The following is a 26783-nucleotide window of genomic DNA, read 5'->3' on the forward strand; positions in this document are numbered from 1 at the left end:
AAGTTTCAGATCATCAAACCAGTTTTAATATCCCACAAACACAACCCAAGGAAATACAAAATGCAGTTTCTAAATGACGATTTCATTTATTAAGGGAAACAAATCCAAACCTATCTGGCCCTGTGTGAAAAAGAAATTGCCCCGATTCTTCACAGAATTGTTTTAACTCAGCCATAGTGGAGGGTTTTCCACCATTAACTGCCTGTTTAAGGTCAGGCCACAGCATCTCAGTTGGATTTAAGTCCAGACTTTGACTTGGCCACTCCAAAACCTTAATTTTGTTTTGGTTTATTTTCATTTTGAGCCATTGAGAGGTGGACTTGCCGGTTTGTTTCGGGTTGTTGTCCTGCTGCATAACCCAAGAGTTCCTGAGCTTGAGAGCACAAACTGATGGCCGAATGTTTGCCTTCAGGATTTTCTGGTAGACAGCAGAATTCTTTGTTCCATCAATCACAGCAAGTGGTCCAGGTCCTGAAGCAGCAAAGCAGCCTCAGACCATCACACTGCCACCACCATGTTTGACTGTTGGCATGATGTTCTTTTTATCAAATGCTGTTATTTTTACTCCAGATGTAACGGGCCACACGCCTTCCAGAACGTTCAACATTTCTCCAAAAGTCTTGGGGATCATCAGGATGTTTCTTGGCTAATGTGAGGCGAGCCTTTGTGTTCTTTTTTGTCAGCAGTGGTTTTGACCTTGGAAATCTCCCATGATGCCATTTTTGCCCAGTGTCTTTCTTATGGTTGAGAATTAAACTCTGACCTTAACTGGGGCCAGTGAGGCCTGCAGGTCTTTGGATGTCATTCTAGGTTCTCTTGTGACCTACTGGATGAGTCGTCGTTGTGCTTTTGGAGTCCTTTTGATTGGCTGGCCACTCCTGGGAAGGTTCACCACTGTTCCCAGTTTTCTCCATTTGTGGATAATGGCTCTGACTGTAGTTCGCTGGAGTCCCAAAGCCTTGTAAATGGCTTTGTAGCCTTTTCCAGACTGATAGGTTTCAATTACTTTGTTTCTCATTTGTTCTTGAATTTCTTTGGATCGTGGCATGATGCATTTCTTTTTGAGATCTTGTACCCTACTTCACTTTGTCTGACAGTTCTATTTAAGAGATTTCTTCATTCAACCAATCTGGGATTGAGCTCAGCTTTCCAACAACTGTGGTTAATCACAGTTAACTCATGATTTAACAAGGGGGGCAATTACTTTTTCACACAGGGCCAGAGAGGTTTGGATTTTTTCCCCCTTAATTAATAAGATCATTATTTAGAAACTGCATTTTGTATTCACCTGGGCTGTCTTTGTGAGAAATTAAAATTGGTTTGATGATCCAAAACATTTAGGTGTGATAAAGAAAATCAGAAAGAGGGCAAATAATGTTTCACAGCACTGCATATGGTCTGCAAATCCACTAAGAGACAACAATGGCAACCAGTTGCACAGACATTAATATTCATCACACAGAATGAAACTCGAACGCCTTTTTTCTGTAATACTGTTTGTTTTATTATTTTTCACATTTTTTATTGACAGAAGTCAAGTATCCAAGGCATTTGTAAACAGTGCGTCCACAAATCTACATGTTGCCTCTCACCAGTGTCGTCTTTCAGTCTTTTGGAAATAAATACAATACTGAGTTTAAAAAAAGGAGAAGAAGAAGAAAGTAAACTGAGAAGAATCTACTTTAAACCTGCCTGAAGAAGCTCCTACTCATCCAGATTCAGTCTCTGTAGTCTGGAGATGATGCCACATTAAAAACAATGGAGGGAAAACGCTCCTTTGTCCCAAAGAGGAGGATTTAAAAAAACAGTGACATGGTGAAAACCCGGAGCTGGTGTCCACAAATGTCAGTGGACCTAGAGGAAACAACAAGAAGAGGAAATACTGACACCACGGCGTTTTTGGAGCATGAGAAAAATATTTTTCTTCGTGTTTAATGATGGTTTTTGATGTGGTTTGTGTAAGTAGATAGATATATTTAGGCCTGTAAAATGTTTTTAAAAAGAAATGTTAGTTTTTAACTTAATTTTACAAAAAGAACGACTTTAAACACAGAGAAGATAAAATAAAAACCTTAAAGGTTAATGAGGGGGAATCAGGTGGATGCTGGGACTGGCAACTGGACAAAAAAAAGTTTCTGTTTGGTTTTGAGAGAAAAACGGAGAAATTGTTCATTATTTTGGTATACATTTATACACATTTTAAATTGTTGCTTTATTCTTGAAAGGAACAGGATATAATTGGCATTAATAGTAGCCGTTAGATCATTTTGAGGCTTTAGAGTCTGAAAAAAACCCTGTTTAGAAAGCAACCCTAAGGCTGGCTACACACAAGATGCTTCTAGGTCTGATTTGAGGCTTGTTGCAACTGAATTTTTGTCCAGATCATCAATATTTTACTGCCGATAATTGGATCAGAACCCCCCTTGATCTCGAATCACAAATATTTACAATTGCAGGTTGAGCCTTCTCCAACAGAATAACCCCAAAAAACAATGAGAGCAAGCAACATGACGCTAAAATAGGTTGTTTTCACATTAGGTGCATCGCTCTCAGTGGACAAAAAGCCCCGTGATCGCAGGTCCCGTTCCATCAGCTTCACCATCCCAAACATCGCCCAACTTTCAGGACCGACTGACCCATGTTCAACTGCTGTTCACAAAGAACCCTTCTAAACCGTTGAATATTTTCTACCAAAGAGGCTCAACCTGGGCCTCTTTAGAAAGGCTTCTGTGCTCATCGCAACAGCTCTCTTACTCAGCGCAGCCTAACCAGCTCAGCTCCTGTCGGCGGCCATGACAACCAGCCGGTGGACATTTATTGATGCTCTGTACTGACAATGAAGTCTATCCTGCGGGCTACTACGGATGCTTTTATTCTTAATATAATAATGAGAATTGCCAACATGTGTCCCGTACTTGAGCACAGGTGCGCTCACATTTCCTGTATGCCGTGCCCAAGTCCACATGAATCCACATGACCAGTTCTTTAAGTGGACTCAGGCCATACGCTCTTGTTCACACTCAAATAAAACCGGACTTTGGGGTCAAGTGTGTTTGAATCCAGACCAGGATCCCCGATGCAAGACCACAATTACAATGTCTTCTCTGGCTGGATTTCGTCGTTCTATTTTCAGTGGTCCTCCATGTTTGTTTTTCTTCTGGACTCACGTTTGATACACGAGTTTCTGTGAGATCTCCACTGTGAAATTGTTACTACAAACGGTGGGCTTGTTGCCTCACAGTCTCGTCAAATTTAACTTAAAAATCACATTATAATGTTAGAAATCAGTTTAAACTATACTTGTATGTTTTTGGTCAAGAGTTAAAAAAATATCTAGTGTGTAGCCAGCCAAATCCTAGTGGATTCAATTTGAGAAAACATGAAATATGTGAAACTACTTTAGAATAATAAAAGTTGGGTTTTAGGGATGCAGAGGTTTGGTTGAACCAATCTTTCAAGTTGGCAGTGTAGACTCATACCTGACCAGTGGGTTATTCCCTGCCCTCTCTCCCTGATTTCCTCACTATCCACTGTCCTTTACTCTTCAAATAAACACACACAAAAAAAATCAGTTATTTTTTGTGGGTTTTTTTTCTTTCTTTCTTTTTTTTTTTCTTTTTCTTTTTTTTTTTAGGTATTTAGGTCCTCAGAAGGAACAAATGTGTTGGTTTTGGCCTCATTATGACTACAGTTTTCTTATTCTTACAAAAACAACACTGAATTAAGAACCATCCTACTTCACAAAATCCAGACCTTATCAAAGCTTTTCCTTCTCAAACTGTTGATTTTAGAAATTAAAGCTCATATTTTAAGTATTTATGGACGTGGTGTCAACATTTCATCGTCTCTGTGACCCCAGCCGAGCAGGAGCGTCACATAAAACAACATTAAACAGCATTTTATTTTGAAATGTAGGCACAAAGAAACCGGGTTAATGAGTACCTTAGAGTTTCACTGAACACACACGGACCCACTGCTGTGATTTTTAAGAAAATGTAACACCGTGTGTTTCTCTATTATACTGTCGTGACATGCGTTGAGCTCTCTTCTTCTTCGCTGCTTTTTTTTTTGGCAGGTAGGACGAGCACAGACTACATTCCCTGTTTTATTTGATGTTAAAATGCCGTTCTTAAACTCTAACATGCTCTGATTGATCCATCTCAGATATTATCCTGAATTCTTTTTAATCCATTCAGAGTACAACAAACAACACCTAAAGCTGAATCACAGTTTTACCAGAGCCAAAGAGGGGGAAAAACCCATCAGCCCCAGTTTTTGTCGCTGTTTTTACATTTGAGACTCCTAATGTCAGAAAAAAAAACCTGTCAGGTCATTCATGAGCACTTAGTTTGAAATAAAGACCAGTCTGAAATCCTGAAAGATTCTGCTAAAACAGGAGATTTTCAATCCTGTAGAGCTTTGTGAAACAAGAGGACTATGGTGTCACAAGTGCAGCTAATGTTTATGTGGTTTTGGCCTGCATTCTCTCCAACAGCCACCAGGGGGCAGCAATGGCTTCTGTGAAAAGACCAGATTGTGCTGAAATCAGTGAGAAAAAGCGTCTTATGCTCTGATTTACCTGCAGTCATATTTGTCCCAACTACACAGATACACTCAGGCATCAAGCCCTCTCTGAAAACCACCAGAAACTGGGATTTTATGGTGTAAAAATGACGTAAAATGAGATGTATGGATCTATGTACTCTTAGGGCTTAAATAGTATGTCAATAGATTTAAAATCCAAAATTTAGCTCATCTCAAATACAGGACTTTTAAAATATCCTCCCAAGACCCTGCTTTTTCATATGAGGTCATTACATTTTGGCTTTCCAACAACATAGGCATTTCTGTGATCAGAATTTCAGAGAAAATTGTCCAGAATGTCCACTGAAATTTAAGTAACTCCCTCGAAATGTTTGGAGTATACGCTAATAAGTTTTCAGGAATTTTCATTGATATTTTTCAGAAATTTTCTTGGTAATTTTTAAGTATTTTCCTTGAAATTTGGGACATGTTGGTATATTTTTGAGAGATTCATTGGGAGTTTTGGGGTCAATTTTGTTTAATTTATATATTTATTTTGTATTTTCAAGGGAATTTTGGGAATGTATCTGGATGTTTGGGAAATTTGACTTGAAAGTTCATGGTATTTTCATGGAAATTTGCAGAATCTATTTTGGGAATTTGGTTGGGTGTTGTTCCTTTAAGTTTTAAATAATTTTCATGGAAATATTAGGACATTTATTTAGGAAATTTTCTATCATTTGCATGGATTTTGGGGGAATGTATTTGTATTTTTTTTTTGGAGAATTCAATAAAAATTTAAGGGGAATTCTCCAAAAAAATTCCTAGAATTAAAACTGAATTTTAGGAAAATATATTTGGTGGGTTGTTGAAGCTTTATGATAAGGTTTCACTGAAACATTTTGGAATATTTCTTTGGAATACTTTAAAATTATGTTCTTTTTTTTAAACAGAAATTTTAGTGATTTTTGTGAGTTTTGGAAAAGGAAAAGTTCCAATAAATTCAGAACTTTTAGAGTAAATTTTGTTGATGCTTAGCCTTAACAAGTCCTAGTTGTCCATCAGCATAACTCCTTCAATGACAGACACCAAACAACTGACCAACACAACCAAAACATCTGCTCTCAAACTGATCCAGTGCTGGACTTTGTGCAGAAAAAGGACATTCTAGAGATTTGTGGGCATCATTTTTGGTCAAGTCTAATTCCTGTTAAAAGACAAAGTTCAGCTTTTAATTAATTTTTAATTTTTAATTTTTCATGTCCCACTAATTTAAAAAAAGTGGGAGAAACTAAAAATACATTCCAAACTAAAGTTCAGGTCTCAGGAGGACGCTGTTTTTATCTGTTGGTTGATAAAGCAACAGTATCATTTTATTAGACAAATGTAAAGGTGGTCTTCCCTGTTGAAGAGTCATTATTACACACAGATAAAAAGGGGTTGAGTTAAGTTTTACCACTTTTTTTATTTGGTAGTATCAAGCTTTTTAGGTGTTTAACCAGTTTTCAGGATCTCAAAATTTCGTGTTCATAAATGACCTGGGTTTGTAGTTTGATGTTTTCAAAAACTTGATGTTAGTTAAAAAAAAAAAAAAGATGCACAGATGAACTAAACTTGAAGTCTTGAAATCTTCAGTTTTGAATTCATGGTCAGACAAACAATTAACAATACATCTGAAAGAGACATTAAGTTACATTTCTGGGCACTTTTAAAATCATTTTTGACCTTTGACACACAAACAGTTGAGCTTTTTTCCCAGAAAATGAGCAGCAGAGAGTTATCTTCCTGAAATCAAGTTTAAAATGTACAAATACTGTTGGTGTGAGACTAAAACTGTAAACCAGACTGCTGATAAACATTTTCTGTTTGGTTTACATTAATCTGTCATTGTTGACCAGCAGGTGTCCTTGTTAGACCAGACAAATGTTGGTTTGTCACAGAAATCAGTGAAATCAGACGTGAGCAGTGGTGATTCACTTGGCTGTGACACTGCCAGGCATGAGCACCAGGCCTCTCCATGAGAGAATACGAAGTGCTCTCACTCATCAGAACATGTTCTCTGTTGTATTACAGCTCAGAAAAACCTCAGACTGTACTTTAAAATGCCGCATGAATCCCTAGAACTATCAAACATTAAGCCTGACCACAGTGGCTATTATGATGTGATCACAATGAGAAACTTTAAATAACAGCAGTAAAACATAAAGGTTTGAACTCTGAATTCACAGCGTTGAATATTTATCTTTCATTAGAAGTGGTTTGAATTCCCCTCTTCATAAAGTCAAAGACATAAAATGTTTGAGGACTTTTAGGCATTAATTATGGTGAAAACCAGGACTGGTTGTGCCACAGGTTGTTTGCAATCATGTGATCCTAATGTCCGTTGGGGGTCAGGAAGTTGAGTACAGCAAATAGGAGGAAGGTTAAAATTTAGGATTTGATGATCAACAGAAAACTTCTCTTAAAAGAGACAGATTTCCCGTGACAACGGACAAGGCTGGACAAGCAGCTGAGGAAATACAGCGAAGATCAGAGTTGAATGAGCTAAACTGATAAAACTGAACCAAACTGGCCTGCTGTGTGGAAACAGACCATACACCAGCAGCTAGTCCAGGCCTTACATGGAGGCTTTCTTCTGTCTGCTTTCTCCTTGAGTTTTCTTTTTTACTTTTTTTGCCTAAATATTTCACTACTCTCAGGACACAAATGTTGCTCCAGAATTTACATTGTTTTTATATTTGGCTTCCTCCTGGCTTTTCTCTATGCAGAAATTACTACTTGCCCCCCATGAGTGTTCTGTGCCACCTGTAATGTTATCTACAAAGAGCCTATGATTGCTCCGTTTTGAGCGTTAACCATGATGTATCACATATTTTATCACATGATTTAAACTCCATTTCAAAACGGACATTTCTTATCACTATTATACATTAAGAATCTGCAGGAGTGCATGTACCAAATTACTCACCAGTGATCCTCGGTTTATGTGACAGCATTTACGCTTATCAGGAGCTCATGTTTTGCTTTCTCTGTGCATGTAGATCAGTCCACGGTAACTTAAGTTAAGGGTTTTATGTTTTACTTTGAAATCTCTGCGGTCTTAAACTAAGGGTAGTTTCTTTTTGGAAGAAACTCCCTGCTTTTATTTTGAACGAAAATAAGGAACTTTGGTGGACAAAAACTTATGACATTAGCTTAACCATGGGGAAGAAAGAGAACAGAAATAAACAAAAACAGCTAAAGGGAATGGTAAAAAACAAAGGAACAGGAAACGCCATGGTAAGGAGCATCTAGCTGTTGTCCCCTTGTGTTTATTTTTCCTTTCAAAAAAGCATTTATTTTTAGATCAGGTTTAACAGCAGGTTCCTCAAATATTTATTAAAAAACTACAGAACATATTTATGTGGCCTAAAAGAGGGTAAAAAAGGGGAATTCAAAGCACTTAAATCAGTGATACAGTAAAATCCAAAGAATCCAACTACTTCTTAAAATCTTCTTTGCTTCCATGGGGCAGTTTAATCTCAAACTTTAACTACTTAAATACTCATTTAGAGCAATAATGCAAAAGTACAAGATTTTCTACTTTTTGCTTTTTTCTTTTAAAAACGCCAGACTGCCTGTAAAGAACTGATCATGTTTGAGAGACGTTTGCAATAAAACCACTCTATTCCAGAATTATTCTTTGTCATCAGTCATGGTGAATGTTTTACTGAAAATATGAGGGTAAAATCTACAAGTGGAGGGAGATCATTTCCATATTTTGGTATTTCAAGTCTTTTTTCTTCATTAAAAGCAGTTTTCTGAAGTCGGATTCTTTGACTTCCAGGTAAAGAATTGTTTGTAGAAAAGGTTTGATGCTGCTAGTTTTGAAGTAGTTTTTTAGATCATAATTTATCTGCAGATTCAGAGGTTGACATAAAAATACTAGTCTAGGTGTTGTGAGGCTTTCAGTCACATGACACGGTCGACACCAGCAGTTTTGCCCAGCTGATAACAGTACAAGTTCACATTTTGAGTTTTTCCTGAGCGTTCAATGATGGCTTTTTTCTTCTGGTGCAGATCATGCTGTATGACTGAAACCTCCACAAATCAGCAGTCTTCACTGAAGATCGAGCCTTAAAAGTGACATATCATAACACTTTTTAAAACTACACACAGCACTCTGTGGTCTAAATTAAACATCTGTGCTGTGGTTGGGTCAAATATAATATGGATCATCTCCAGAGGAGGCTTTTGACCCTGTTTAAACCAGCTCTTAAAGAGCTTTTCACCCCACTCTGGTCTTTCATGGAGTTAATACAGCAGGGTGCTTCAATGGCAGTGGGTGGAGATCTATGGCTAAGAGCAGTCCAACAACTGACCACAGACCCATTTGAGTGAAAACAGACCCAGAGACGAATGGCAGTGGATTAGAAAATATTGTTAACCGCACATTGAAATGCTATTTTAATGTGTGTTGAGCTTAAAAAAATGTAAAAACCATAATTTATGATATGTGTAAAGCAGAGCTCTGTGTCTTTAGGCTGAAACTAGAGAGGAGTAAAGTGGTCAAATATGGGATTGGTGTTGTGTTTCTTCTGACTTTAGGCCAGTGACCTCCTGCCAGTTTCTTTACACATTCGCTAACATGTTAAACAGATTTTAACCACTAAGATCCAACTCACTGGATGTGATTAAAATAACTACGTAAGGTATGTGATGTCGGTTTATGGTCACATGGTCTGGTCACATGATGGGGTTGTTAACCAGTTTGAATCTGATCATATACGTCTATAACTTTAATTTATAATGTATGCCAATCCAGGAACACATACTAGGGCCACTCCAAAAACTTAAAACTGCATAACTTTGTGATTTAAAACTTTAAGAAGCCTTAAAAAAGAACAAACTCAGATACTAATGATAATTATACTGGACTAAAATCAGAAGAAAATCCTGATCAGTCCCAGTGAAAATTATTATTTAATGAGCCTCTAAACTGTGGGACTTGTCCAAGAGTTTTTTTCACACAAAAAGTGTAACGTTTTTGAACTCTTCAGTTTTTGTCTGTACATTTGAAACCTTTTGCAATTTTTTGGGGAAATTTTTAAACCTTTATTTATTACAACTTTTTTAAGCTTTTCTCTGACTTTAAGACATCCTACACTCATGAATTTGCAGGGTTTTCTTGGAAATTTATGACTTTTTGAAGTTGAAAAATGTAGGATTTCTTTAACTTAAAATTTCAGTTTTTCAAATTTCCAATTTTTTAACAAAATAATGGTTTTCTTTTATATCTAAGTGTTTTTAAGTACAAAATTGTAAGTTTTTTTCATAAATTTATGACTTTGTAACTCCCAACAAATTGTAATTGTTCTCTTGTTCAAATTTTAAACTAAAATTTTTTTCCTCATCAATTAGACTTTTTAAATTTCAAATTCTAGATTTTTTTTTCTCACAAATTTAAAAACTTTTAACCTTTAACATTTTTCTCATGAATTTAAGACTTTTTAAACCCATTAACAGATTTTTTTTCAGATTTTTACCACTTAATAAATGTGAAATGACTGAGTTTGGTGTCTGAAAATGTGACAATTTTATAACCTAAAACTTGTCTTTTAAAGTTGAAAATAAAATAACCTTTTTTTTTCTTTTTTAGAGTGGTACTAATAAGCCATCATACATGCATTGCCCTATTTAGAGAAGGAATCAATCACTTACATTTATAATTCACTGAAAATTTTGGCAACTATTAAACTGTACAGTTTCCTTGTTTTAAGCTTTGAAATCAGAGTATTTTTTAAATCTATCTCAATCTGCTTTGATGGAATGTTTTCATCCAGAAAAGGGTAGGCTGCCATTATTCTAGCAAAGAACCACGATGGACTGCTCTTATCGGTAGGAGATACCAGGAGAAGGGCGAGGCTTTTGTGATGCCACAAGGAGCAGATTCTGAGCCACTGTCAGACTTCAGACCACAAGCAAAAAACTGGTCCGGCTTATTTCACATTATATGGGTCGGTAAAACTCCAAATACCCAAACATATGTCTAAAATTACTGAAAAGTGTTTTTTATGATATGCCCCCTTTAACTGTTAGCAAAGATCAACAAGACGTAACACTAAACGTGGATATCTGCAGGTTGAAGATGGGAATTCTCTGCCTGCTGATAAAATGTTATTGAAAGCTCCACAACAGCTATGAAATGTTTTACTTGACAAGTACAACCTTAACTTTGGATATAAAATTGTCTGCTTTTAAACTTCAGCCTTGAATGAGTATTTTACCAAGACAGCAGACGTTCTTTAGATTTTTTAAGAGTAATAGCTGCTTGTTGAAATGATTGCATCCAAAGTTTTTTTTAACTACTATAACGTCTATATTTGGACTGCTCTATTGCTAACATGATTAGCCATTAATTAACGGACAGATACTTAATCTATTTGCCTAAATTGATTCATAAACATTTAATAATTCTTAATTTCTGCCTCTAATATGTGAGAAGTTGCTGTTTCTCTCCCTAAGTGTTGAACATATTTGGATTCTGGGTCCAACAAAAAAGTTTTTCAAAGCTGTGACTGTGTGAGGAAACATGAGGGGATTTTTAGCTTTTCTTTTCTAGATAATAAAAATAATCATTGATTTATTTTAAAGAACAATTAGCAGATTTAAAAATAAAGAAAAATCAGTAGCTGCAGCTGGACAGTGTTCTCTAAGAGTGATTTTTGCCTAATTTCTAAACTGTACCGCATGGAAACTTTCCTTTTTTACACCTTTTCATGGTCCAACATGTGGAGTAAAAAACTTCTAATCCTATTTTTTATCAGCAAGAATTACCCATAAATCACTGGGACTACTGTGTAACAATTACCCAACAAAAGCAGAGCAAGAAGCTGACTTTCTATTCAGGAACTCAGTGTTCACCTGCAGCGTTTATTTCCTGGAGCTGACGAAGGACAGACGACTACGCTAAGACCTCTACGTGATGGTCCACTACCTACATGTTTGTTACAAACGTGTTTTTGTCGGTTAATGATGGAGCCTGCTAAAAAGTCAGAAATACACCCCGTCTTTCCCTCCAAGTAGAGTTTCTCCTCTTGGTGACTCGTCCAAACAGGAATGTGGTCAGGAGGAAAATGTTCTTTTTCCCCGTTAAACCACTAATCAGGCCGCCAAGTCAGGAGGGAAACAGCTCCGATGTATGAATGCATTGTGTGGGGCTGGTAAAAGCCAAACAATCCGACTTCCAGCGGTAATTCTACGTGTCGTTGTGCCATGAGGAGCAACAAAAGGCCTTGCATGGGACAGGAATGCATTCTGTGCGTGCCAAGCTGCTTAGCCCAGTGACCTGCCGTCCGGTTGGGTTCTTTTCAAGTGTTTTAACCCCCTAAAAACTAAGAAAAAGAACTAAAAGTGGACATTTAACATTGTTTTTCACATAGCACCATGCCATCGGTTTCCAGTTCTTAACACTTAATTTCAGTGTGTCACGTTTCCAGAGTTATTTTTTTAATTCCGTGTGATATGCAGTGTCCGTAAAAGAAACAAAAAGACCATGATGAAGACATAAAAAGACCAACGAAGAAGAAGCACGCAGACGTGAGGTGGGGGAGCAGAGGATCGGCGAAGCTGAGGTATCTGTTCACATTTCCTATGAGGTGTCAGAGGGACGTCCACTGCGTGGTGTTTGGTTGTGTACCGTACGTGTGAGGGCCGTGGTGACAGAAGGCACATGTTGCCAAAGTGACGGAGGGGAGGGGGAGGAGAAGGTGTGGGTCATGAGCAATGAACTCTCCTCCATTCAAAACGAGGAAGCTGAGCCTTTATCTGCTCGCAGTGTCGCCTGGTGGATCAAAAAAACACCGTAATGCTTTCAATGTTTCATCAACCCAGCAGATCCTCCGCCGTTAGACCTAAAGAAGCCGCTGGTTTGAGCGTTTATGTGTCCAACGAGAGTTTATGATGAGCAGCACCTCTGTAAGACGGTGGGTGCCTGTGACAGCGGCTAAAATCCAGCTAGGTGGATTTCAGAATAAAGTGCCTGCCTTGCTCTGAAACTCAAACCCGCACTGAGACGTGTTCCAGCGATTGGGCCGGTGCTGGGGCAGGAGGAGCCGCAGGTGACGGCGTGGCTGGAGGAGGAGGAGTTATTGCTTTAAGCTCATTCCCGGGGCAGCTCTGGGTGCTGATGCCGCGGTTGAGAGCGCCCGCTCGGGGTGGACCGTTCGCAGGCAATGCGTTGGGGTCAGTTCGGGGAATGTTGACTGGGCAGGAGCGGGTACGGGCGTGGCCTTTGTGGCCGCCAGGGTGGCAGACGAGACTGCCCACCGTGTCGACGGGCGACAGGTGGCGCTTGAGCCAGCGCTCCACCCGCTCCTCTTTGTATTTAATGGAGTACCAGGTAAGGAAGATGAAGAGGAAACCGAGGAACTTGAGGCTGGCGGCGAGGCCGAAGTAGACGAAGCGTAGGGAGGTGACGTCGTACTCCCAGCAGGAGCCGTGGACGCCGCAGTCCTGCTGCCATAACATGCAGGTGGTGTCGATGACGGCGCCGAAGTAGATGGGTGTCGGGATGTAGGCTGAAAGAGAGAAGAGAGGAAAGATGACAGAGAGAAAGGATGAGAAAATAAAGAAAAGCATAAGACGAGAAGACAAATCAGAGGTCAGAGGCAGGAGAAGGAAAGACAGGTGATTAAAAAGTATCAGAAAAGACTGAATAAACAGAGAGCAAGAGAAAAAAGAAGCAAAGATTACAGGAATAGAAGACGATTAAGAATTTAAAGCATTATTAAGATAATAAAAGGAAGTAAGGCATGTTAATAAAGTAGACAAAGGTACAAGAAACACAAAAAAAAAAAAAAAAAAAAGCTAGGTCCTACATTTCTCATAGTGCAAACTTCTTTTAAGTCCACTGTTTCTGTTCGTCTGTAATTCATCCTGACAGCGTCTCATTCATCAGAGCCAGTTTTCCTCCGTCCTCCTCATCCAGGAGAGGAGTGATGTTGTCAAACAGGCAGCAGCTACATCAGCTCATTGGTCAGCAGTTACTGAATGTGCAGAGCAGTTACAATCGATGTGTTCAGCTGACGCTCTCATCCTGCCTACAGATAAACTTTAATGGATTGAGTTGAATGTCCTTAGTCAACTCTGCTGATTTCTAGTCCTAATTTTTAGTTTCTCAAAGAAAACTCAAAAAATAATGGGAGTAAAAAATTAATTTAGGACAGCTGTTTTCTATACTTGAGTGTTTTTTGCTCACCGAGAGTCCTGAGGAGAACAAACTGCATTCCTAAAGCAAACGGCCGCTCCTGCTCCGCTACAGACCTGCAGAACAAAACCAAAGAAAGACACATCTTTAAAGAGCACATTTCAGTCATATCAAAATAACTGCTGGAAAAGAAGGGCATACATCTGTTAAATTATTAATGGTTCATTTTTGGTGTCAATTTTCTACATTTTTTGGGGGGATATTCATTTGAAAATTTGACATACTCCATCTGTGCAGCAATTACCACTCTCTGGAGCACATAATCCCCTTACCAGTCCATCTTTGGAATTGATCTGATCTTTGATCCAACTCAAGCATGGGCCAGAATGCTACTCCCTTCTACTTGGAATTTGCACAAGGTCTGTTTATTAGAAGCCGCTGCCAAAATGTGTCAATCCATGTAAAACAGTTTGACACAAAAAGGAACGAGAAAAATACAACGCATCAGGTCAACTTCCTGCCATCCTGTGTTATCAATGTCAGGGTTCGCAGAGGTAACACTGCACCACGGATGAAGAGAAGTTAGCTTCACACGATTTTATAAGACACCACAAATTCATATAAAACAGAAACCTTTTCAATTGCTACTTTACTCATTCATGGAAAAAAATCAAGAAAAAATATTAAAGTGAACCAGCAAATCAACCCCAGTAAGGCAACGGAATCTGCTGTTTATGTTCTACTCTCATATTGGACTCATTGTAATCATGACCTTGCAGTTCCCATGAACTCAAAGTTCTCCTCTGATCTGATCGCTCATTTCCAGCTGCTCTGGGCTGTGCTCCAGAAAGACATTTAAAGCTGTAGATAGGTAGTATGTGGAATTTACAGGTCATGATACAAACAACACTTTGTACATATAGCTCATTGGCAAATATATCGATGTATCTAACATATTTAATATATTTGCCCAGCCTGAATCCAGTCCCTGCTCTTTAAATTGTATCACAGTCTGAACAAGAGCATATGGCAGTGGCAGCCCCAGGGCCACAACCAGCCCCCCAGAGCTTCCCATCTGGCCCCAAGAGGATGACCAAATTCAGAAAACGTGATGAGGAAATTATGTTGTGGTTGTTTTGGTTCATAGTGTTTAATTGGATTTACAGGATTAGGTTTGGATAAATGTAGTTTTTGTTTTAAATAAACTAAGTTCAGGAACTAAGACCACGCCTCTGCCTAATCTTATTTCCACTGCCCAACGTATATAAGCACGCCTCATTCATATGCCTCTGACTCTGCTTTCACATCCCTCCCACTCAAAACCCTTTTATTTGTAATTTTTCTCTTATTATAGGAACCACTGGGGGCTCCTTACTAAGAGTGACAAGGAGATGTCCCCCCACCCAGAGTCTCTACCCCTATGGTTTCCAGACGTTGTACCAACAGCTGCGGATACCAGCAAGTCATCGGGCCCCTCCATCCAGGTCTCAAGTTCTCAAACTCCCTTCGGCTACGCCATCACCAGCTCAAGCCATTCGATCATCAATCTTAGATCAACCTTCACTACTAACGAAAGTCCCAAACCTTCAGCTTTCCTCGGATCGGACCAGTGCAAGATATCCCACACCATCTCCACAACCACTCATCCTCTCATCCCTCGACCCTCATCCCTTCACTCCTTGACCCTTAAACTCATCCCCTCATCCCTCCATTTTTCTACCATTTCAATATTAAACTATTCAAACTAATATCTGACTAGTATGGTCTTTGTTAGTAAACATTAAGATAATACCTGTTAGGTTTGTGATGAAGCTGGTAGGGATAAACGTATCCCACATTTTTCCAGACCAAGTAGGAGTATGAATATTTACATTTAGATTCTCAGAGATACAAAATACAAATAAGAGCACCTAGTAAAACCATAACTTTTCAGGTGTTCTTCATTCATGCTCTTGACAATTTATCAGTGCATAGTTTCCATTCTCCTCTACTTTTTCATTTTCATTCATGTTAAAATATCAACAAACTGCAGACTTTGACTTCATATTCAAATACCCAGTACAGTATCTGCTATGTTTTATGAGTAAATGTACCTAGGCTTGGTATTGGTAATACCTGATACTGGTATCGGTATCTGTGCAGCACTAAAAGCTAGGGCATTAAAATCAGGGAATCATGGAGAAGAGGTAGGATTAAATATGTGAACACTTCCTCCCACTCCATTGTGTAAACCAAATCATTGTTTTTAGCATTCTTGTGTTACACAGTGTTGTCTGTTTTGTGTAAAGTTATTTATTGCAAGACCATTTTGCTGTTTCTTCATGTTCAAAATACATTTCAAATAACAAAAATATTCAAATTCTAATTTATAATTAATCAAGACGCTATGAATTCCACATTTTTTAGAGAGAAACTCTTTAAGGAATCATTTCCTGAGTCCCCTCTTCATGCTTTGCTCACCAGCGCCCCCGTGTGTCAAACCCAGACTCGTACCTGAGGGTGACGATGATAGCGGAGGGCTGGGCACAGGCAGTGATGAGCGTGACGATGAAGAGGAAGATAAGGAAGGGGATGAGGGTGCTGCAGGTTCGGTCGCACTTCCCCGACACAGCGTAGCCATTCTCGTTCAGGTAGGTCTTGACAATGACGAGCTGCAGCTGGTTGCTGCCCTGACCGCTGGATGACGGCGTGATGACCTGTCTGCTCTGGACGCAGGCGCAGTCAGAGTAGTTACGAATCTGGAGGAGAGAGAAAGGTTAAGAGAATTAGAGATTTTATATCATCCCATCATATAAATACTGTGTTTAAGGAAGGTTAATATCAGGAAAAAGCGCTCTAATCAATATCTATCAAAAAAAACAAAAAAAAAACAAAAGTCCTCTTAGTGTTTGGTGTCAATTTGTATTTTGCAGTTTTGTTGAAACATTGCATTAATGAAATAAAAGCTCCCTGCATAAACCATATGTAAATAACAAAAATAAAGAAATAACAAGCACAAATCCCAGAAAAGAAGACTGTGGTGAAGGTCAGAATCTCCTTTAAATACAGTTTTTTTTCCAGCGAGCAGCCAATAATCCAGCTGTTGGTTCCTACTGAACTAAAAGATGTTTAACTGGTTTATATTCTCAAGGTCATTGGCCGTTCTTACCCCGGTGCTGTCGTTAGCCACACTGCTGCAGCCGGCCAAGCAGGGGTTAAAGTACGTGATGCCATCAGAGCCACACACCGGAGCGTACTCGTGGATCTTACAGCCGCAGTTCACATTACAGCCTCCTGTCAGGTTCCTCTGGGTCATGGTGAGGGTCGGCCTGCAGAGGGAAAACAGCAGAGTCTTTAATAGGGTCTCTGTACACTTTTTAAAAATCAAAAACCTCTCACTAGTTTAAGATAAAACTCTTCATGACCTTTCATTTTGAAAATATAATCAAGATGAGTTAAAAAAAAAGGCCAAAAATCAATCTCCTCATTCAAGGTCAGGAAAAGAAGGGCTCCTAAGTGAGGAAATCCAAAAAGTCTCTCTAAAAATGAACTTTGTCTCCTCCTTTGACTTTCAAAGAGCAGGTTGATGGTAGCAGATGAATCAATATTCATGCCAGGATTGTGCAATATTGAATTTTCAATATAATAAAACCTTGCTTAATTTCCCTGTGGTATATGTTAATACCATCAAATGATTAAAATAATGTTATTCAAGATGCAGTCCAGGCTAGTGCTGCAGGATTTGTTAATAATGTGCATTTGTGATAACACTAAACGATTTCGTGTTTGTGACCATGATATATCAGTAGCATCATGAGTCTACTGGATTGTTTATAAAGGAAAATACAGAGAATAATGAGGGTTTTGAAAGTGTAATTATCAATTGAAAACATACAAATATGAAGTAGAATGAAAAAAATACAACACCTGAAGTTGTTATGGTACCATTTTCCAAATTGTTTCATATTTTCACAAAAAATAAAAAGTTTTCCTTTTTTTTGAAAATAAAAGTTTCTACAGAGTGCAACAGTGGCACTTTTGTAAACTTCAAGGCCTTTCTGCAGGCATTTTTGTCAACCTTTCAAACTTTTATGCTGTATGTAGTTGCAGTTGCAATTGTAACTAGTTTAATTTAGGGCTGTCAACCAATTAAAATTTTTAATTATAATTATTCTCAGAATTTCTATGGTTAATCCTGTTGTTTATCATTTTTATTGCATTTTAAAACTCTATTCTTTTTCATTCAAACCTTTTCAATTTATGGATTTTTCTGCAGCTTAAACTAACAGTTACTGAAAGTCTGCTTTAATAAACAGATTAAAGATTATGACATGAACCTGAACACAGAAAAAGGAGCTTGTTATGGATTGTATGGATTGTTATGATAGTCTTATTTTAAAAATACCTGACACATGTTCTGCTGTGCTGAAAGCTCAGTGGATATGTTCTGCTGCTTCAATAAACAAGTAAAAAAAAGGCATGGAAATTTCTCTATTTTTGTATCGAAAAAGTATCGAACCGTGACAAAAACGTATCGAACCGAACCGTGAATTTTGTGTATCGTTGCACTTCTTACTCATTGGCTGAGCTATCTGTGAGTTTTTAGAGAGAAATGAGACATTAAGGAGCAGTGCTGGACTTATTTCAAATAAATGTGGCTGCAGGGAGATGCTGGCGTCGACTAACCCAGATGTACTGACAAGCAGAATAAAGCAAGCGATAAATCGCCCTAGATTAACTGTGCAGCACTTGCTGGTGAGCAGAGCACATGCCTTCTCACTTCTTTCATTTAGTCCAAGAAATTCTTCTTTATCGGATAAAAAAAAAAAAAACAGTTAGAGCTGGAAGTGATTTGGAGTTCTTCACATACTTCACCTGTAAACTGACTAACTTTTATGTAATGTCTGCTGCTTTTACTCAATGGCTGTTACTGCATGCTTAATGGACAGTGGACTGGGTCTAATATTTGTATTAATATACAGTGCTTAACAAATGTATTAGACCACCCTAACCCTAACCAAAGTAAGGTTTATGCCACAGCTGCCCTAAATTAACAGCATTGGTAATTACAAAAATCAGTTTTTATGTTTCTGCAATGGTTAATACACCAATATGTAGAAGCTCTTTAACCCAAATTATATTTTTAATGCTAAAAAATAATAATTATTGTTATCCATGAATTTTCAAATTTACTGATTTACAAAAAAACTGAAAAAATTGTAAAGCACATTAATATTTCTTGATTAATATGTCAAATTATAGTTATTTACTTGCATTCCTGAACAGAGAAAATGGTTTTAATGGTTGAATGTTATGCTTGATTCATTTCTGACCTCTCAGAGAAGCCCAGTGAGCCGGCTCAAATTTGGGTAAATTCAGTTTGAAATTCCTCATTCCTGTTCAAAATGGTAAAACGTGGAGAGCTCACTGAAAATGAAAGAGTCCACATTAAAGCACTTCATGATGCTGGATGGTCTTTGAGACAAATATGACAGGTGGTCGAACAAATTTGTTAAGCACTGTATATTAGCATACAATCAAACCTGCAAGATTGCTTGATGCATGCCTGACAACTGCAATCTTTATAAGCATTTTTTCTCATTTTACAGCACCGATATGCCTCCAGAAAGAAGAATTAAAGCAAATTTTTACATTACTTCACCATAGAAGAGCTGCAAATGCTACAGTTTGACTGCAGAGTGAACCACACATCGAAACCATGTAGTGACTTATACTTAACTTATACACACTCATAAGGCATTTATCATAAACAATAAACTGCAAAATCAATGGCAGCAATTAAAGGGATACCATGGCTGTTTTTGAATACTTAACATATCATTATTATTAATTATCATTCATTCACACTAGGATTAAATCTTTTCTATGTTGAAAATTCATCAAAATTACTTATAAAAGGACTAAGACATATTAATTATTCTTCCACTATTCTTTATTGTCAACAAAATCTAGGGTAATCCCACATCTATACAGCTGTGATGCTCTGCAACATAAACCACAAGACTGATCATTAGGTACCTATGGAATTAGCAAAATGGACGACATTAAAATCACCCAGAGTGTTGTTTTTGCATTTAATGTTCTTTAAAAATAGATCAAATATGAGTGCATAAGGGAAACTACTGACATGGATCCAGATATTATTTGTCTTGGTGCAAGAGGACAAGAGCACATTTGATTTTGAAGGGCATCAAGGACAAAAAAAAAAGACATATAAATAAAAATGATAAGATGCAGATCTGCTGATAAAGATCAGAGGGCAGAGCAAATAAAGACAGACTTTTAAAAAAAAAGAGGAAAAACACAAAAAGAGACAAAAAAACTAGGGCCGTCAGCCAAAGATCCTCTCCTCCAAGCTGTCCTTGGACATTTTCCATCGTTGCCATGTAATCACCATCAGGGACACTGCGTCCAAAAGAAAACGCCTCCGTTTACTGGCTCTCTATCTGTTATCCTTCACCCATCTGATCGCTCGCTCCCCCCACTCCGACATCGGCCACAGATGGGGTGATAAAAACTGCCGCTGACGCCGTCACACTGGGAAATGATTTAATACAAGAAAAGGCCAAACTGCAGTCAGAGAGCGGCTGTCTCTGATAACACGTGAAAGCTTTCAGGGACCGTGTTTGCTCCAGGAATTAACCCGAGCCAAGAGGTGACACCCTAAGGGAGCATTTAAGAACATAAAAGGGACGACTTTTAGACTAAATTAATCTGTGTCTCCATCAGACTTCACAATTTAGAGTCAGAAAGAGGGATTTTTTGAGAGACTGATAGTCTTTACGTTTTACTATAAAGCATTTTTATAAAAAAATATTTGACATTATTTTAATTATCACAGTAAAACCTAGTATAGTAGAATGTCTGCCGAGACTGATTCATGTACATACAAAGCTAAAAGTACTTAAAAATGCAAACTTTATTTAGGCATGTTATTTCTGATCATTTCAGCGGGCTGATGCACTCACCCAGTGGTGTATGGGATGTTGATTCCTCCTAGGTTGATGCTCTCACAGCCGACGATGAACAGTGTGGAGAAGCAGAGCAGAGAGACGCCGCTGCAGATCATGGCCAGCTTGGCCGACTCTCTGGCTCCCAGCTTCAGCTTCTTTATGATGTATCCGCCCAGGACGATGCCCACGCCGGCGCTGGGCACGATAATCACACCTGAAGCAGGGCGGGGGAAACATATAGGACAAATTTAGACCTGCTACTTTATGATACAATATTTCTTTTACAATTCAAAGCATGCTGGAAGGAGTGTAGAAGTAAATTAAGAGTATTATGTAGTAGTTAGGGTTAATTTTTTGACAGTTGTTCTAAACAAAAAAGCTCAGTCTGTTTATTGTATTTATCTTGCTGCTAACAAATATTTGGCAGAGGGACCAAATTTGTTGCTGGGTGCTGAAACCTGACCTACCAAATTGTAAGCTGTTTTCATACGGACACAAAAACACTGCACAAACTTTTCACACCAGGTTATCCAGACTTTTTCTTGAAGGCCCCTGAGAGTAATTCCTTCATTCTATCAGATTCATGTGTGACTTTGCATGACAAATATTTGCTACTATTTTGCTGATCTTCTCAGGTCATCTTTGAGTCAGAGTGAACATTTGTGCACAGTTTAGATGAAATCCCTCACAGCATTCTTGAGAAATTGACCACTAGCATTGAGGAATAAAAACCCTCTTCATAATATCAGTCACTGTTTCTTCATCCGCCATCTTGGATTGTCCTTCTTACATCATGCTCTGTGTCCTGAGACGCCCCCTCCAATTGGACAGGAGAATCTCCTGCTGTGAGAAGATTTTAAGAACAGCCTGTCCTGAAATTTTCAATCATTTTTCTGGAGTTTATACTTCAAAAGTCCTTGAGTCATAATCCAGAGAGAACAAACAGCAGTGGACAAAAAAAACCTGGAAACTGTGACCTTTTCAGGCTCTCCTGTAATATTTTGGATTCACCCACCACAGGCTGGTGTGAGATAAAAATAAGTCCACTAAGAGTGGCGTTTTTATCACAGGCTTCCCGGCCCACTCCTCCCACAGCTGAGACAGTTATGCAACGCAACACAGGAACATTTCTGACAACAAAAGTCTTGTAGATGGGATTTCTTGGACAATATCGAACAGATGCGAGTGTGTGAAAAGGCTTGAGCCAGTATTTTACTGGAGATTGTTTGAAATAGATTTTTTTTGTTCAGTGTTTAGAAACTGCAGCTTCTAAATAAAAAGACTTCTGGTTAGAAAGTTCAGATGACTCACTGTACCTGCAGGAGTGACTAACAATAACCTTTCAAACAGAATCAGAACCGAAGGTGAGCATTCTATTTGGTCATTTAAATCATGAAAAACAGTGCTGGTGGTAGTGTCTTACAAATGAATCCATTAGAGTCCACAGATAACTTTATTGTTGTCACAAGCAGCATAACATGTTTGCTTGGAAAACCAAGTATTCTCTTAGTACCGTAAAATTTGAAATAAACGTTTTTTTCATTCTCTTATTCGCTAGTTCAGTTGGTTCCTGAAAGACAGAAACAGTCTGAACCACATTGAAAAAGTCTGATCAAAGATTACTGTCATCTATCTAAGGACTTGAGCTCCCTTTTGAAGGATCATGTGCTCCACAGAGCCAAGGGAATAAAAGATAAACCTGGCCATATTCTCTCTGCTCTACTTTCTCTTATGCCCTCTTGACAGCGCTATCCAACTCTTCCAAGGAAACAATCAGATCCTCTTACTTTTCTATTCCATCAGAAAATCAGGCTGCTCAGTACTGAAAAATGTGATTGGTTTATGGTCGGTGCACACTAAGGTAAACTTAAATGGTCATGTACTCCATCTCTTTTTTTCTTGATAAACTTGGCAGGGATGCTAGCCTACACAGTGCTCCAAATAGGCACAATGTTGGCTTAATTGCACACTATATCGTACATTCTTAAGTGTTTTACTTTTCACTCAGAAAGCCTCTGTGTTTGGCACTGTTTTGCAATGCGAGCTTCAGCTTCCAGCTTCGTGCTCTTCTGCCTCAGTGTATCTGATCAGCTGTTTTGGTCTGCAGGCTTCATCAGAGACAACAAACTAAACTAAAACAAATCTTGTTACCTGTGATGTAGTGTAAACTGTGAGCCCATGAACATGAGAGCTACTGTTGTCATGAGTGGGTCTTCACAACATTTCTCAGGACCCTTCTGATCATGGAAAGCAGTTCACAGACGCCTGCAGCCTGCATCACTCCCAATCCAGAGTTCCCTTCCTTACAGTACGCTGGTGTTTTATCAACCTTAATCAATGTTTTGATTTAATTAAGAGAAACTGGAAGGTTGAATGAAAATTTGTCATCTGGGTAATTTTATGGCTTCGGCTTTATTCCTTTGTTTGATAAGTAGACACGCGATAGACGGTGTGATTTGTTTACCTGCTGAAAACTTTGTGTCAGCAGTTGAATTGGAAAACTGAGCTGAAGTAAGTAGTTTGAGCTCAATTTGTTGTTTTTTTCCCTGACAAAGCCCTTGGACAAAAACAGCTATTAGGTATGCTGAGGCAGAAGACCACGTAGCCAGTAGCCGAAATTTGTAAATACGTTTTATTTTATGTAAATAAAATCTTACTGTCCCTTTCAGCACACTTCAGTTAATCCATGTCAGTACATGGATTAACTGTACACTGTACACTGTGGCTGCATGGATCTCCCTGCAGCCACAGTGATGTAAAATAAGTCATCGACTGCTCATTAAAGTTTCATTTCACTTTAAAAAAAAACTCACAGACAGGTCAGTGGACAAATCAGAAACCATCTGCACCATTTGATTTCAAACTTTTACCTTTTTACTGCTCCCTTATCTCCTTTTTATTCCAGGACAAGTTCCTTTACCTGTGGATCGTTTCAAGTCATAATCTTCAAACTAATCAGCTCCTTAATCTCTTTCAAAATTAAAGCAGGTCTGTATTAAAAAAGTCAGTGAAAATAGTGATATTTTAAAGTGTGACAGTTATTGCAGTTACAAGTTGTAATTGTTTGACAGCTCTACAAGTAAGTAAAGGAATACAGAGCCAACAGACATTTTGAGCACAAATAGAGCAGATCTAAATACAAGATGATGATTTTAGGTACAAAACCAGGTTTTAAGGTTTAAAAAAATCTGCGTACCTTATCAATAAGTCATGTTCTTAAAACTCTAAAATGCGCTCTTGAATAAAGGACTTAACTTTGACTACGTCGGGGTTGTAGTTCAATCTCCAGGGCAATGAATACCAACTACATCATGTTGCATTGCTCCAACTGGCTGGTAATAAAGATGACAAACAGCATTTTTGGCCAATTGCCCACATAGTTTTAGTGTCAGGTTATATCTTGATATAAATATCATCTTATTAAAACTTTCAGTGTAGGTTTGAAATTATTGGTTTAAGTTGAACTGTGCAATTCTAAAACAATAGAGCTCCTGTGTATCTAAAAAAACATCCATCCAGCCTATAGAGAGAAGCACCGGCCTGACATAAACATCCCAAAGCGGAGACACTTTTGTTATCAGCAGCTGCAGAACACCAAAATAGTAAGATGTCATCTGGGTTTCCTCTCAGCTTCTTGACTTATCAGCTCAGGCAGAGGGACAGAGCTGAGTGGTTCTCTGATGGACTGAGGCCTTCTTTAAAACCATGTGGTTATGAAGCTTATATAAGATAAAGAGGAGCTGGTCTACAGAGTGATCTCTGCATAAACATGAACTAATGACAGTATTTTAGATGCCAGGCTTGTTCTGAAGGCCAGAGTAAGCATTTTAGCATGTGTAATTATGTGAATCTTGCTTTCTAACAGTAACAGTTAGCATGTTAACATGGTAAGCAAGCATGTACTATTAGCATTAAGCCTGTTTAAGCATGTAGATCATGCAGCATGTATATGTAGAGCCCATTTATGAGTGTTTCTAAATGTGTATTTGATGCACTCAGTGCTGAGGCTCCATGTCCCAGGTGCCCCGTTCATTTGAAGACCAGCAGTTTCTTTATTATTAATGTGAGCTGGCTCGAAGCTGTGGGCCAAGCTGTGGCATCTCCTGCTCTGCTCTGAGATGAAACCAGCGGAGCACTGCTGAACTGGCAGATATTAAAGTCCTGGGTGTTGTATGAATAATCTGGACTGTCTGCATACTGTCTGTGTCTGCGCTGCTGTAGAGTCTTTAAAGGCAAAGCAGGTTGACTTCACAGTACTCAGATCCCAGCCAAATTCGAGTTTTATCAGGAATAAATCATATTTCTAGAAGGATGGAGGTCCGTTTTGGAAAGTGGATCCAAAAATCAACTAGATGAGGCACAAATTATGCTTCTTTACTAAAATCTGGTAATGTAATTCAGCTCACCGGTGTAGATACTGGCGCTGGAAGCCGGGATGCCAAACTGAGACTCGATGAACTTGGGGATGAAGGTAATAAAAGCCGTGACGATGGCACTTTCCGCCGTGTAGGACAAACTGACGAAGAGGAAAGTCACGTTGCTGAGGATCCTCACTGCTGCTTTGGGCAGGTCTGGAAAGAATAAGATGAAGATATAAGAGAAAAGTAGATAGTAGAAGTAATTATCCAGTGGCTAAAGTGACAATAAAACAAGAAGTTATGGCAGTAATAAGACTACAGTTAGATCTGTCATTCATATATGGTCCCTCTCAGCTCCAGAAATACAACCTAAATGCCAAGAATCAAAAGCCAGTCGACAAAAAATATAGTTACTTCTGTTTGTTTGAATTTTAGGATTAAATTGTGTGTGATTTAACTAACTAATGAGTGCTGGACATATTTGTTGTTAGACAACTAATGTTTAAAAAAACCTCTCTAAATCCATTCGGCATCACAGTGACATTTAAATGGTGGATGATACAGCTGGACTTGTATTTTCATGCCTCCATGCTGGGGATAGCCACAGTTAGAGGCATCGCAGTTTTGGGTTGTCTCACATGTTGAGATTTTCTTCATACTTTTCAGTTTTACTAAATAATACTTTTATTTTGAAAGACAATAAGGAACTTCGGGTAGATTGAAGAGAAACTTAACATGACATGAACTCAACCATAGAAAAATGAACTTTTTATGGATGAAAAATGAAATAAGGGGGCAGTTAAAAGGTAAATGTTTGAAATCAAACAGTGCACATTACTTTTGACTTGTCCACTGAGCTGCTTTAAAGGTGAAATGGGACATTTCTAACCTGACATGCCAGATGAATGTGTTTCACACATCCATCTGGGAAAAGCTTCAATAGGAAACATCTGAGAAAAGGCAGAGGCTTTGAAAAAAACTCGGAGGGTGATTGGATGAATGTTCTATCACATCTCTACGGGCCAATCAGAGCAACAAAGCACGTGACATAGCCGCTATCAAGCTGCACGTTCGCAGCCACTGAGGAATACCGCGAAACATGGTGACTATAGACATGTAAGTACTTGACTTTTGTCGTTTTTGAAAAGAGAACATCTCACTGCTGTTCTTTGTTCTTCTTTTAACAAAGAAATGTTGTCAAGTTCTGATAAAACTGGCGCTTTGGCAGCATCCACGCTAATCTCGTCCTCCATAACTGCACCAGCTTTTGCTGCTGCTTGTTAATGTCAAGACTCTGCTGTGCCTGAAAGTACTGCCCCTCGTTGCTGATTGGTCCTGCCACTTTCTAACCGCGCCCAGATGTTTCAGATGGGAGCTTTACACGATGGATTCGCCAGTGAAAAACAAGGAAACGGGCGTATCCATCTGCTTTGCAAGGTTAGGACAGGAGCAGTGGTGGACTTATTTATCATCAATAAGATAAAATAAAGGGTTGATCGTATATATCCTTCTAAGCACTCAGCTGATTTTTAACCATTTTCTCTCTCCTGGACTTGAAAAGCTTGTAAAACATCGACCCTGTGTTGCACAGTCAAGCTCTAAACATCCTTTTTTTAGTGCAACCTGCACTTTAAGAATATGTGTGCTGCAGTAATGTCACTGGGATTAAAAAACAGTTAAGGGACTACAGAGACAAAAGAAAAAAATATACAAAAAATTAACATTCAAAGGTTTTTACATGTGACACAGTAAACAATAATG

The 26783-nt window shown here is 38.5% G+C and overlaps 1 protein-coding gene across 4 annotated transcripts in view; it reads right to left on the bottom strand.

Annotated features, from left to right (window-relative positions):
- Positions 1–1501: 1501 nt before the first annotated feature.
- The window catches only part of LOC121519728 (solute carrier organic anion transporter family member 5A1-like), a 62532-nt gene continuing 37250 nt past the window's right edge, over positions 1502–26783 (bottom strand). Inside the window, exons 5-10 of one of the 4 annotated variants that reach the window (XM_041802571.1) lie at positions 25071–25235; positions 20680–20878; positions 16860–17019; positions 16205–16449; positions 13763–13827; positions 1502–13082 (exon numbers count right to left, since the gene is read on the bottom strand). In XM_041802571.1, the coding sequence (XP_041658505.1) occupies positions 12562–13082; positions 13763–13827; positions 16205–16449; positions 16860–17019; positions 20680–20878; positions 25071–25235 (1355 nt within the window). In that variant the 3' untranslated portion in view covers positions 1502–12561. The other 3 variants (XM_041802573.1, XM_041802572.1, XM_041802575.1) reach the window with 3 other exon arrangements.

The sequence above is a fragment of the Cheilinus undulatus genome, linkage group 13, assembly GCF_018320785.1.
Source record: "Cheilinus undulatus linkage group 13, ASM1832078v1, whole genome shotgun sequence".
Lineage (NCBI taxonomy): Eukaryota > Metazoa > Chordata > Actinopteri > Labriformes > Labridae > Cheilinus > Cheilinus undulatus.